A 13,407-nucleotide genomic window follows, 5' to 3' on the forward strand; every position below is an offset into this window, starting at 1 on the left:
TTTCAGTTCAATTGCTTCTTTTCAGAAAGATCTCAGCTTTTCCAAAGACCTCAGCTCAGTTGGAAAAGTTGGCAGTTCGAAGGAGCCTATCTCTATCTGCTAACAGCTCAAAATGAACGCTTAAATGGATCTCTTTCTCTTAGCAGCGGGACACTTGGAAAAGACATCCCCAGCAAGAAATCTTTTTTTTGCGTTTTTGATTTAGGGTTATAAAATTTGTATGTGAGGAACTTGACCACCTGGGATGTCCTGCTGATAAGAGGGTTTAATCCTGGTTGTACAATTCTTTGTATTGCTTACATTTGCTGCAATTGGCTTTGATGTAAGTAAATATAATTTTAAGTGAAAGCTTTGATCAATGTCTCTGTCTGATTGCTCCTAGAGAAGTGAGAAGTTAACATTGATCATTCTTTGTCTAATTGGGGCCCCTTCAGGTTTAAGGGGACACCTTTGTGAAGTTCTCTATTAGGGGTAAACTGGGTTAATATGAAGTAATGAAAATAAAGGAAAGTCCCAGTCAGCAAAGCAGCCTGCCATTAGAGGTCCTTAGGGTTGAATACATGGGGTACAATATGGACAGTAAGACAGCTAAGAGGTCACCGTTAACAGCTGCATTGCTGGCTCTCACACTTCTTTCTATCCCCATAAAAAAAAGCTAAGAGGTTACAACAACCACAGCAACAACAACAATAATTTATTTCTCGTACAGCCCAAAATCACACAAAGAGTGCCACAATGGGCATTAACAGGTCGCGTTTCTTGACAGCCCACTTAAGAAAACAAGAGAAAAAAACAAAAGGAAGAAATCTTGGGAAAGGCAATTCAGACAGAGACCCCTTTCCAGGTAGACTGGGTGTGCAATGGGTGTTAAAACATGGGGTAAATACAACACACAAAACAGAGCGCAAGTAATCCTCTTTACAGATCTAGACGGCCAATCTGTCATTACCACCTCAGGAATACAATACCATAGTACAATAGTAACAGTACAAGCCACAAAGCAAAATGCAGGAATAGATTATATCACATATAATGATACAGATTTGTTAGATTAGTTGGTACCTTTCAGGTTTGGTGCATGCATCAGACACAAGCGCTCCACCAAGGTAAGCAATATCACTCCACACCATGAGTGTGGATGGTTGCTAAAACATTTTCCAATTTTCTCTGGGAGAATACCAGCATGCTGACAGATATCACTACCCCTATTCTGGAACATCCTGCCCCTTCTGGGATACTCAACATCTGAACCAGCCCACAACAGGAATTGGCCGTTCACTTATGGCTCCATGACTAAAAAAGTCGGACCTCGTAATCAGGATGCAACTTTGTTCCAATCATGACAGCTTTTAAGTGTGGCTGTGTCCACTTTGCCTGCAGTACTTTTTGTTGAAACACTTTAACATTTTCTGTTATTAAACAGGATCCCATCATTTCATTCTGTCTTTTTCACCTTACTTACACATGTCATCGGTGATCTGATAATACGGTAAAACATGTATAAAGTAGGAATTAACTCCATTCTCACTCCCATTGGACCAATTTAGAAACTTCATTCGACTTTATATGTACATATTTGAGATGCTAGAGGAACATGGAGTACTAGCTGTGCTACCTGTCTAAGACAGATGGAAATATAAGTAATCAACGTAGACCTCAGCATTAACGTTTGCAGTGCACCATGCCTCTGTTATATGACATTTGGTATGGGATTCATAAAAGCAATATTTTTCTCCTTTCATACATTAATACAATGCATTTTACTAATCAGTCAGAATTTCACAATTCATCTGAACAGGATTACGTTTACTGTAGACAACTAACAAAGCACATTTTTTATCTTAGTGTATATTTTCACTTGCTTTTACCTGATATATGTTTATTATTTAACGGTAATGCACTTTACCAATTGAATTTCCCATCTAGGGAATAAATTCACCTTTACCTTGACCTTAATGATTAATGACAATCAAGAACAAGTGTATCTATTGAAATACAGAACAAAACCCAGTCTTTTTACAAAATGAGCGGAATATCTCAACAGTTAATGTCATAATTTAACAGATCTCTATGTGAACGCTTACGGCATCTGTGACTAAATCAGAACACAATGGTGAGATTAACACAAACGGAGGTGTAAGTAAATATAAGAAAAATTGCACATAAATATGTTCCTTGCACTTTGTGCATTTTCTCTATGTATAGGGAGATTTTTAATTATAAAGAAAAAATGAGGCACTGCATCTAAGGTGTACCTAGGGACTTGTAAGTCATTTTAATCTAAATTTAAAGAATTTTTTGAAAAGACCAAACACAATGGATTGGAAAAAAATGTTAAATTAGAAGGCGCTAAAACGATTTTAAAAAGGTCATTCCTATGATGCAAACCAATTTTACATCACAAAAACTACTGAATACCGAAAGGGACAAATAAAACAGCAGGACTTTGCAGCTCCATGGAGTTTCAATTTCTCCAGCGTCCATGCAGGCCATAGTGTTTGTTTTCCTCTTCTCCCTGACCATAGACTGCATTTTTAAATTGGACACGGGCTTTTCACAGTATATTCAATTAAATAGCATCAGTCCTCTTTGCGGTGAACTTTGACTGGATACAGTACATTAATAAATTTAGCAAGTTGTTTCCACAGAGATCACTGTTTTATTTATCATGCATATTAGTAAAATGTAAAGTTGATGTAATAGTCAGTAAATCCTCATGTGATTATGTGAGCAGCCTGACATGATTGGGTAATTCAGGAGGCACTGGAAAATATGTGTGAAGTTCATGTAGACTGGAGATTTCAGATGAAAACAAGTTATAGCGGTTCACTGGCCACTTAGGGCTACGTCACTTTAGATGACATTTCCAGCGATTTTCAGTCATAGCCTTCTTTTACATATTCTGAGCGAATTGGCACCAATCGTTGGTGTGCTCCTATGAATGTTAGTCGCTTAGATTGACATACCCAGTGGCTCAGTCCAGCTAATCTGTGACTCGCCCTTAGTCATAGCGGTGGGCCATGTGTGTGCGAGAGCTGACAACTAATGAATACTCATCCAGAAGTACAATGAATAGAATGTAGTGGCGAGGAGTAAGGAACACACATGTTTTGATCTCGCAAACAGAAGAGAGGCTCGTCTTTCTGATGTCTTGTCTTTTACATATTAAAACAGAATGGAAAAATGGGCCTAGACTGTAGCTGATCTCAACCCACCTGTCAACCTATTAACCCTTCATACAGCACTGGCACCGTTAGGCAGTATTGAGACTTTGGACCTCACAAACTGAAGAGAGGCTTGTCTGTCTGACGTCTCATCTTTTACATACTAAAACAGAATGAAATAAAGAAAAAGGGCCGAGACTATGGCTGAACTCAACATTCCTGTTAACTTATTTACTCTTCGTACAGCACCAGCTCCATTAGATAGTATGGGAGCTTTGGGCCTTACAAACAGAAGAGGGGCTCGCCTGTCTGATGTTCCATGTTTTACACCCTATGACAGAATGTACATCATCAGCTCCGTCAAGCAGCCTGCGATTGGCTGTCAGAAAAAGGGACGGTCACGACTGTGTGGAAAAAAACTGCCCAGTTATTTTCAGTTGAGTAAATTGACAGAGTCAGTCAACGAGATGAGCAAATGCTATCAGCCAGTCTGACATACCCCACGACTAGAAGTCATGCAAAGTGACATCGGCTTAACATGACTTTGTACCTGGAGGTACAGAATGATCTAACAACATTATGGTTTTAAGTCCCATGTCCTAGCTGCTTTACTAAACAGATGGAGTATCGCCACGACTGATGAAGGTCTGTGCATCGGAGCTGGGGGGTCCTCTACAGCACATCTTCAACTTGAGCCTGGAACAGGGGAGAGTCCCGAGGCTTTGGAAAACATCTTGCATCACCCCAGTCCTAAAGGTATCACGTCCTAGTGAGCTGAATGACTTCAGGCCTGTTGCTCTGACATCACATGTGATGAAGACCATGGAGAGGCTGCTGCTTCACCACCTGAGGCCACAGGTTCAACACGCCCTCAACCCTCTGCAGTTTGCATATCAGGAGAAGGTGGGAGCGGAGGATGCCATCATCTGTATGCTACATCGATTCCTCTCCCACTTGGACAGAGGCAGTGGTGCTGTAAGAATTATGTTTTTAGACTTCTCTAGCGCCTTCAACATAATCCAACCTCTGCTCCTTAGGGACAAGCTGCCAGAGATGGGAGTAGATTCATACCTGGTGGCATGGATCGTGGACTATCTTAAAGACAGACCTCAGTATGTGCATCTTGGGAACTGCAAGTCTGACATTGTGGTCAGCAACACAGGAGCCCCACAAGGGACGGTACTTTCTCCGGTCCTGTTCAGCCTATATACATCGGACTTCCAATACAACTCGGAGTCCTGCCATGTGCAAAAGTTCGCTGATGACACTGCTATCATGGGCTGCATCAGGAGTGGGCAGGAGGAGGAGTATAGGGACCTAATCGATGACTTTGTTAAATGGTGCGACTCAAACCACCTACACCTGAACACCAGCAAAACCAAGGAGCTGGTGGTGGATTTTAGGAGGCCCAGACCCCTCATGGACCCCGTGATTATCAGAGGTGACTGTGTGCAGAGGGTGCAGACCTATAAATACCTGGGAGTGCAGCTGGATGATAAATTAGACTGGACTGCCAATACTGATGCTCTGTGCAAGAAAGGACAGAGCCGACTATACTTCCTTAGAAGGCTGACGTCCTTCAACATCTGCAATAAGATGCTGCAGATGTTCTATCAGACGGTTGTGGCGAGTGCCCTCTTCTACGCAGTGGTGTGCTGGGGAGGCAGCATTAAGAAGAAAGACGCCTCACGCCTGGACAAACTGGTGAGGAAGGCAGGCTCTATTGTAGGCATGAAGCTGGACAGTTTGACATCCGTGGCAGAGCAACGAGCGCTCAGCAGGCTCCTATCAATTATGGAGAATCCACTGCATCCACTTAATAGTATCATCTCCAGACAGAGGAGCAGCTTCAGCGACAGACTGCTGTCACTGTCCTGCTCCACTGACAGACTGAGAAGATCGTTCCTCCCCCAAACTATGCGACTCTTCAATTCCACCCGGGGGGGGTAAACGTTAACAATATATAAAGTTATTGTCTGTTTTTACCTGCATTATTATCAATCTTTAATTTAATATTGTTTTTTGTATCAGTAAGGTGCTGCTGGAGTATGTGAATTTCCCCTTGGGATTAATAAAGTATCTATCTATCTATCTATCTATCTATCTATCTATCTATCTATCTATCTATCTATCTATCTATCTATCTATCTATCTATCTATCTATCTATCTATCTATCTATCTATCTATCTATCTATCTAAACTGCTTACTATTTCATATGAGGTGACACTGTTTGTGATTTCATCGAATTTGAGGCATTTACATCGCAAAAAAGTACCTGGGCCAAGTAGTAAAAGAACACCAGCCGACACTGGCAATGCATTGAAGACGTAGCATAGTGAAGTAAGGAGAAGGAAAGTAGAATTTCACCCTCTGTGGAGTCTATCTGGCTGTGGTTCCCAGCTTACTTCTGGGGTAAGCACCAGACCTTTAAGACCCTGAACCGAATAAACAAGTTAGAAAATTGGATGGATGCATGTTCTGGGGTCACATTCTCATAAAATAAGTACTTTTTAAAATCTATAGGAGGACAGAGTTCTGCCAGACATAAATGCACAGTACCGCTTTGTGTCTGCAAATGTAATTTGTCACAAGAGACGCAAGGAATGCATTATTTTAATAGGCTAAAATCAATTAAATAATTTGATTAGGTCTATCTACAGGCTGTAATTAAGAACTGAAGCATGCAAAAATTGAAATGAGGACAAATGAGACCAAATGACATTTGAGTACCTCGAGGCCCGTTTCTAATTTGTGCTTGAAGGGTGAGAGGAAGCAGCCTCTAAATCCCACTTGACTAAATGTACAATAATGAGCCATAAACGGGACACCCACACTCTTCCTAATCCACAATGATGCTACAGTGATTATTGCTTCCATGATTGCACCGTATTAAATAAAGCAATATAATGCAACAAGATTCATAAATATTTTATAAAGTCATCAGTTTCTCACTTTTTTTTGGTAAAATACATTAGAATGCTCACTTATTGTAATGCTTTAAAATGTTCTTGTTCAGGATTAAAGTAATTCTGTTATGCCCATTTGCATTTGATACCATTAGTAAACAAACTGCATCATCCCCCTAATTAAAATAACATTTCTTTTTTTTAAATTTAAGCATTAAAAATATGCCAGTGAACATTAAATCAGAATTTGGAACACAAGAGTAGTTCAGTGATTCAGCCTAGAATACAAAAAAATAAATAAATAAACAAAACTTATACAAAAAAATAAATAAATAAAACTTATTTTCAGTATCATTGCAGCTTCATACCTGGATTTTATTTGTCCCTAAAAAAAGCTTGCGCAGTTCTGGTAACGGCTGCAAGTTGCTCAATTCCCGTATCCTGTTTTCAGACAAGTGCAGCTCAGCGAGAGATGTCTGACCCACAAAGGAATTCTCATTTATTGACTTGATCCGATTGCGATCGAGCACTAATTCCTGAAGGCGATGGAGGTTTTCTAGCCCTTCTATTTGGCTTATTTCGTTGCCTGTGAAAAGGAAAACAAAGCAGTACATGTTAAAGAACAAAATGAACCTTCAAATAGCCAACAATATCGACAGCAGGCACCTCACCCTGAGGATCACCTGCTAGAGCATTCTTAGGAAAGACCAGCAGTGCAGACACCTAAGTTGGAATCATTAAATAATTTGATTATGAAGTGAGGACAAACATGGACAGATATGTTTGTGCGCCTCCACGAAAAAAGAAGAACCCACAATTGTCTCTGAAATAACTTGAAACTGACCAAAGTAATTAGCACCCATCATTGTTTATTGTGCATTTAGAGTTTTGATTCACCAGAATATTTCAAATAATAAAACACAAATGAAAATGACATGGACAAAAATGACGGGACCCTTCATCTAATATCTTGTTGCACATCCTCACTGCAAACAAGCGATTCCTGGAGCTCTCCATGAGACTTCTGCTTCTCTCCACAGGTTATCCTCAGCAAACTGCTCCAGCTTGTCAGGTTTGAAGGGGGTCTTCACCTGACTGCATGTTTCAGTTATTTCCATAGATATTCAGTTGGATTGAAATCAATGCTTATTGATGGCCACTTCAGAAGTCCAGTATTTTGTTCATAGCCATTCTTGGGGGCTTTTAGCTGTGTGTTTTTGGTCATTATCCTGTTGGAGAATCCATGACCTGCGACTGAGACAGAGCTTTCTGACACTGGGCAGGACGTTTCACTCCAGTATGTCTTGATAGCCTTGAGATTTCATTGTTCCCTGCACAGACTCAAGGCACCCCATGCCTGATGCATCAATGCAGCCCCAAAACATAATTGAACCTCCTCCATGTTTCACAGTATGTCTGGTGTTCTTTTCTTTAAAAGCTTATTTTTTTCATCTGTGGACAAAGAGCTGATGTGACTTGTCAAAAAGCTCCTGTTTTGTCTTATCAGCGCAAAGGACATTCTTCCAGAAACATTGTGGCTTTTAGCAAATTCCAGTCTGGCTTTTTTGTATTTTTCCTTCCATTGAGTTCAGTGTCACTCAAAAAGCCATGAATGGTGCGATCAGACACTGATGGACCCCTTGGAGTTCAGCTTGTGTCTTTTCGGAAGTTACCCTTGGCTTTTTGTCTACCATCCTCTCTATTCTTCTGCCTATTCTGGGGTCAATTTTCTTCTTGTGGTTACGTCCAGGGAGGTTGGCTACAGACCTTAAACTTCTGATTAATATTTGCTGGCCCAGGAACTTCAAGCTGCTTGGAGATGGTCTTATAGCCTTTGTCTTTAACATGCTTGTCTATAATTTTCTGTCTGATCTCTTCAGACAACTCTCTTCTTTGCTTTCTTTTGTCTATGTTCAGTACTCGACACGCAATGACACCCAAGAGCAAAGGGATGACTTTTCTGCCTTGAAATTGGCTGAATGACTGATTGCACAATCAGAGATGTAATATGAATTCAAGAAAATGGTTTGAAAAATCACTCAAATCCAATTATTTAGGATCTTTTCTAGAGAGACTAACAAATGTGCCCATGCCATTTTAGATTAGAATAAGCAATACTTGATCTGTTTTCACACTTGCTTTGCTTTGCTCAATAACATATCAAACACATACAGGTACACAGGGGGAATTGGTCTTCATTTAATCACTTTCACGAGGAATACGGCACTTGTTCAATCAGCTGTAAATGGACCAACAAATTTGTCAATGTCTGCAACTTTAAATGAGCTGACAGTGCTATGCCAGGGTTTTTAGGTAGAATATAACTAACATTAAAGTAGAACATTTTCACTTGACTGTTTGTCTCTTTTGTTTTGGGGAGGATCACAATGGTGTTACCTGAACCAGCCTTCGGTCTTGTAGGCAGAGAACTAACATAATGGGTCCATATTATGCCTGACTGACTGACTACGTACGTCACATTCTCACCGGGTCTTGACCGAGTGAAAGACTTCCTTTAGGCTTGGTTTCAAGGGTGAGGCCTAATATTCCATGCTGTTCTGCAGGTTTTCTTTGTTTTATTTGAACCTAGTACAAAGGAGGTCAAATTTCAGATATTTCTATGCCTGTCTCCATCTCTTAAACCTTAGATCTGCCAGGTGTCACATAGACAAGTAAAGCTTTTGAACAACATAGTCTTAAGTTTCACCAGTTTGCACAAGCCCCACCACCATACCAAGGCTCTAATCTGAGAAGATAAATGGGAATGCTGATATTCTTGCTAGTGTGCTGTAAGTGAGGCATATTTTACATTATGTGAATAGGGATCCTCGAGCCAAACAGAGATATTACTAATAATTATAAATTTAAGAAACATAGTGGGAAAGGTAAAAAAGAGACTAGTGTACACACAGTACAAAAATAATACAATTCTACGTATTGATCTTGGCTTCATTAAGCTGCTGCCAGGATGCAGTTCTAATAGCACCTGAGTAAGTAGCTGTTCGGACCCTCCTCAGTCTCTCAGTCCTTCTTGCTCAAATAATCCCCATTTGTCTCTCTCCGTTTCACACACATGCACCTCTTTCAGCATTCTGTTTCCACACTGTCTATGTAAGTGAGCGGTTGTCCTTGACTATCTCAGCATCAAGTTTAATGTGTAATACATTTACCTGGGTTTACTTCAATGATTGATGGTTTCAAAGTCTCTCATGAAGTTCTGGGATCACCAGGATCAGCCACTCACAGGTGGCTCTGTTTTCTCTGCATGTTGATACCCAGTGTGATAGATGGCCGGCAGCTCAATCCGGTCGGGACGTCCCAGAACGGGAAGAATGGAGAAGGGCAGCCTTTCGGCGGGTGGATGAATATTTACGCCGCTGCGGACGGGAGCTTTCCCAGATGATGGATTCGGCGGTACAGGTGGGTTCAACCGGTACTGTACATGAAGTTGGGATGCAGATGACAAGGGCAGCACGATTGGTTAGTATCAGCTGCCAAGTAATCTCAAGTCCCACAATTGATATGGGGGTGATGACCGAGAGTCCAATGGAAGGAGCGGGGGCATCGGAGCAGCGGGATAGTGCTGACTACCAGATTTTCCAAAACCTTAAGACATCGGTGCTGGTCTCACCCAAATCTAAAGGGGTGCAGACAATAAAGGGTCTCTCTCTTACTCATAGGGAGACGCAAACTGTGAGCAAGCCCCAGAAAGAAAAGGAGAACCCGCAGGAAAAGCAGGGAGCTCCTGATAAAGAGTGTAGAACAGTGAGTTCTTGTGTGTGGAGGGCACGATCTCCGCGTGGGCAGGGTGATAGTCTGCCCTCAGCTGGCCAAAGTGCAACGCGGGCATTACCAGCCTGCTTCCAGTCCCGCAGGACATTACAGTCAGGGAGGCGGCTGTGTTATGAATGCCATCGGCCGGGCCATTTATGGAAAGAATGTCCAGGGAGAACAGGGGAGGTTGCTAAAAGAAAACAAAAGTGCAATGTCTCCCCGTTGTTCTCCTGCTCTTGTTTTTCAAGGAGACGCCATGGTCTGGTCAGTGCAGACAGTCCCTCCCGAGAAAGGACTACCCTAGCAGGACAGGCCACTTCGCCCTATGATGTTCTTCTGGGGGAGGAGCAATGTGATACACGGCCAGCAGCTCAATCCGGTCAGGACGTCCCAGAACGGGAAGAATGGAGAAAAGCAGCCTTTCTAGGACACTGCTTCCCCCAGGACACTAGTGGCAGCTCCCCTGGACAGTAACTGTGCCCTGGTTTCCCTCAGGGCATCATGGGACGTGGAGTCCATTTTCTCAGCCCTGTTGTGTGCTGTGGGTGCCACCAAAGGGAGCTAATAAAAGACCTGGGGACTCCTATTTTCCCTACAACTCAGAAGTACTTCAGAGTCACGAGGATGGAAGCCCACAGTACTCCCGGGATGCTTGAGAACTGATAATGTGGCATCTGACCCAGAAAAAGAGAAAGAGCACTTCCGGGTCATAGACTATTTAAAGGACTGGTGAAGACCCAGCAGGACAGCCGGAGTTGGGAAGTTGGGTGACGAAGCTGCTGGGAGTGGAGGATTGTTGTATTGTTATTAATTTATTGTATTGATCTATAGTATTGGAGAATTGTGGAGTGTGTGGTGCTTGTGCACTGTATTGAAGAAAATAATTAAAAATTCTTCTTAGTGCTTTTATACGTGTGTCTTGGACGTCTGTCTGTGGGGTTCCACAGGGCAACAGTGCCCCTAGCATCCACACCAGATAAAGTTAAAGGGTCAGACATCCAGAATTGTTTCTGCTCTGATTGTCCTTGTCAGTACAATGCAGGACACCATTAATCCCCTTTATGGTTCCATGATGCCAGTTAACATCTGACGAAGGTAGCTGTTACATCAGACAGCTGGCAAGTCATTTTTATGAGAACCAGTAGATAGATGTTTGGGCAAAAAAGGTCAGATCCAGGAGATCAATAGACACGAACATCAGGCAAAGATGTGAGACAAAAAATGTCAGGAAAAAGGTCAAAGCCATACAAAAATCAAACAAGAAATGTTTTAAGCAAAGGACATAGAAAAAATGCTTTGAATCTGCAACTCAGATGAGAAATTAATGAACTTTCAGATGACTTTTTAACCACTGGCATCGAGGCAATGTGCACCAATTTTACAACAACAGGTGTCCAAAAAAGTAATGATTGTAAAAATACAAGGTGGCTGCCAAAAATTAAATCACGCAAATGAAGGCAGTATGGCGGCTCTCTGGCTAAAAGATCAGTGCTTGTAATTCCAAGGTTACTGGTTAGAATCCTGGCAGTGCCAAAAGGAATGCTACTCCGTTAAGCCCCTGATCAAAAGCCCTTAACCTGCAATTGCTCCAGGGGGCTGTACAAATAGCGGACTCTGTGCTCTGACCCCAAGCGTCTCTCTCCTTCTATGTGTGTCTCTGGAGAGTGAGTCGGGGTATGCGAAAAATTGCAAATTCCTAATGCAAGAAATTGAATATAGCAAATAAAGTGAATTACTATTATTAGGTAGCAGTCATATAAACGCTATGGTGCTTACCTTGAAGATAGAGCGCTTTTAGATTTCCAAGTCGTCCAATCTGAAGATGCAAGAGGTTGGAGATTCCATTGTAGCCTAGATGAAGCACCTCTAAGCTTTCCATTATAATTGGTTGGTTTTCAGTCAGTCCAGTGTCCCTAGATGAGGAAGGAGAGATAAATGAAAAGAAATGAGGCACAAATAATTACAGCTGAGCAGACTCAGACAATCAGACTAAGCAGGCCCAATTTCAAAAAACGGCCACAAATCTTATGATGTCTCCTTTATGTCCAGTATGTTGTCCTGCAAGCACTTAAATTTTTGGATATGTCATATCTGTTTTTTGCCTTATCAAACATGAAGAGTGATTATTACATTTATTTTCCAACAACCCTGCTATTCCAAAAACAGCTAAAAATGAAGTACTCTTATTTTAATGCCGCTTGCTGTGTAATTAATGAATACATTCATTTATCTTTTTTAATAATAATAATTATTTATCATTTAAAGGCAGCAGAGCAGGCAGAGTTTAAATTCAACGGCAGGTATTTGTCTGTGTGGACTTGTCTCTGTGCCTGTGTGGTAGACTGGCGGCCCATCCCAGGTTGGGTTTCACTTTCCACTCAACGCTCCCAGGATAACTTTAAGTTCTATGCAACCCTTTAATTGGATACATCAGTTTTATATACTGGATAGTTAGATGGCTGATTATTTGTTAAATTCTTGCACATTTTGTTTTTCTCATTTTTATGAGATGGTAACCTAAGGGAGCAGGTGAGGGGAAATGGAGAAAGAGAAAGCTGACGCTGATACCAGTAATGCACCCCTCTCTCTGAGCTTAACTTGCTCGTTGTCTTGTTTAGCTTCATTCTCTGTCTTGTGTCAAATTATTAAAAGATGCAAGCGTTTTACAAATCATTATGTAAAATTAGCTTTTGGTTATGAAGGAAGTTAAATTTGCAGGACTTCAAACTCCAGCCAAGACGTTTCTGTAGTTTGCTTAGAGTAAGAAGGCCTATTTGTGAAGAAGCATTTCCTGTGTGGATGTCTTTGACCAGATTGAGGGAGAAATGCTTTGGGAAGCTGCAGATCTAAATGAGTAATATAATGAGGTCAGGAAAGCAGAGTACTATCAGGCAAACAACTTTGAGGTTTCCTGATGTGATCTAATCTTGGAGTGATTCTTGAAAGCATCTCCTTTAGAACCCATGTTCCGCAAAGTTACCTTATATATAATGTGTACTGGACAACACAGTTACTTCTATTTTACATCTGGGTTGGGTGTAAGAAAAGCAAAATAGACTTCTCGTCAAGAGAATTACAGTAGCGTTGACACTTAGATCTTTATTCGGCCTCTTTTTTGCTGACCTTGAGCCACGCAACTCCAGAAATGCTAATCAGAGTTAGTAGACCTACACAAATTTAATTAAAACTCCAGTCACAGAAGCTTGACGGACAGACATTAATGACACTTACTGCAAAAAAATTGCACAGAGGTGGCACATCCTGGCACATCTCCCTATGTGTTTGACAAAAAAAATAGTTCTCTTGTCATCTCTCATGCAATGTGACTATTGGGAGATGAGGTAGCCTACTTGATGTCACTACAATATGCACCACTATGTGGAAAGCTTTGAAGTACTGCGCTAAGAATGAAAAGTTCATTATGATCTGAAAAGAAAAGCAGGTGTAGTAACTTAAAAAGGAAGGTCATTCATCTTGAATAAACCTGACATTCACCTGCCTTATTTACCAACATATAGTCATGTGAAAAAGTAAGTAAACCGTATGAAACGTTTTTGTTGT

At 41.3% G+C, this 13,407-nt stretch overlaps 1 protein-coding gene across 1 annotated transcript in view; it reads right to left on the minus strand.

The window, feature by feature from the left end:
• lrrc9 (leucine rich repeat containing 9) overlaps window positions 1-13,407 on the minus strand; it is a 215,435-nt gene that overhangs the window by 27,675 nt on the left and 174,353 nt on the right. Inside the window, 2 exon segments of the mRNA XM_051920105.1 lie at window positions 6,441-6,658; window positions 11,623-11,759. Coding sequence (XP_051776065.1) covers window positions 6,441-6,658; window positions 11,623-11,759 — 355 coding nt within the window.

This window comes from Erpetoichthys calabaricus, chromosome 16 (genome assembly GCF_900747795.2).
Source record: "Erpetoichthys calabaricus chromosome 16, fErpCal1.3, whole genome shotgun sequence".
In the NCBI taxonomy this organism is placed as follows: Eukaryota; Metazoa; Chordata; class Cladistia; order Polypteriformes; family Polypteridae; genus Erpetoichthys; species Erpetoichthys calabaricus.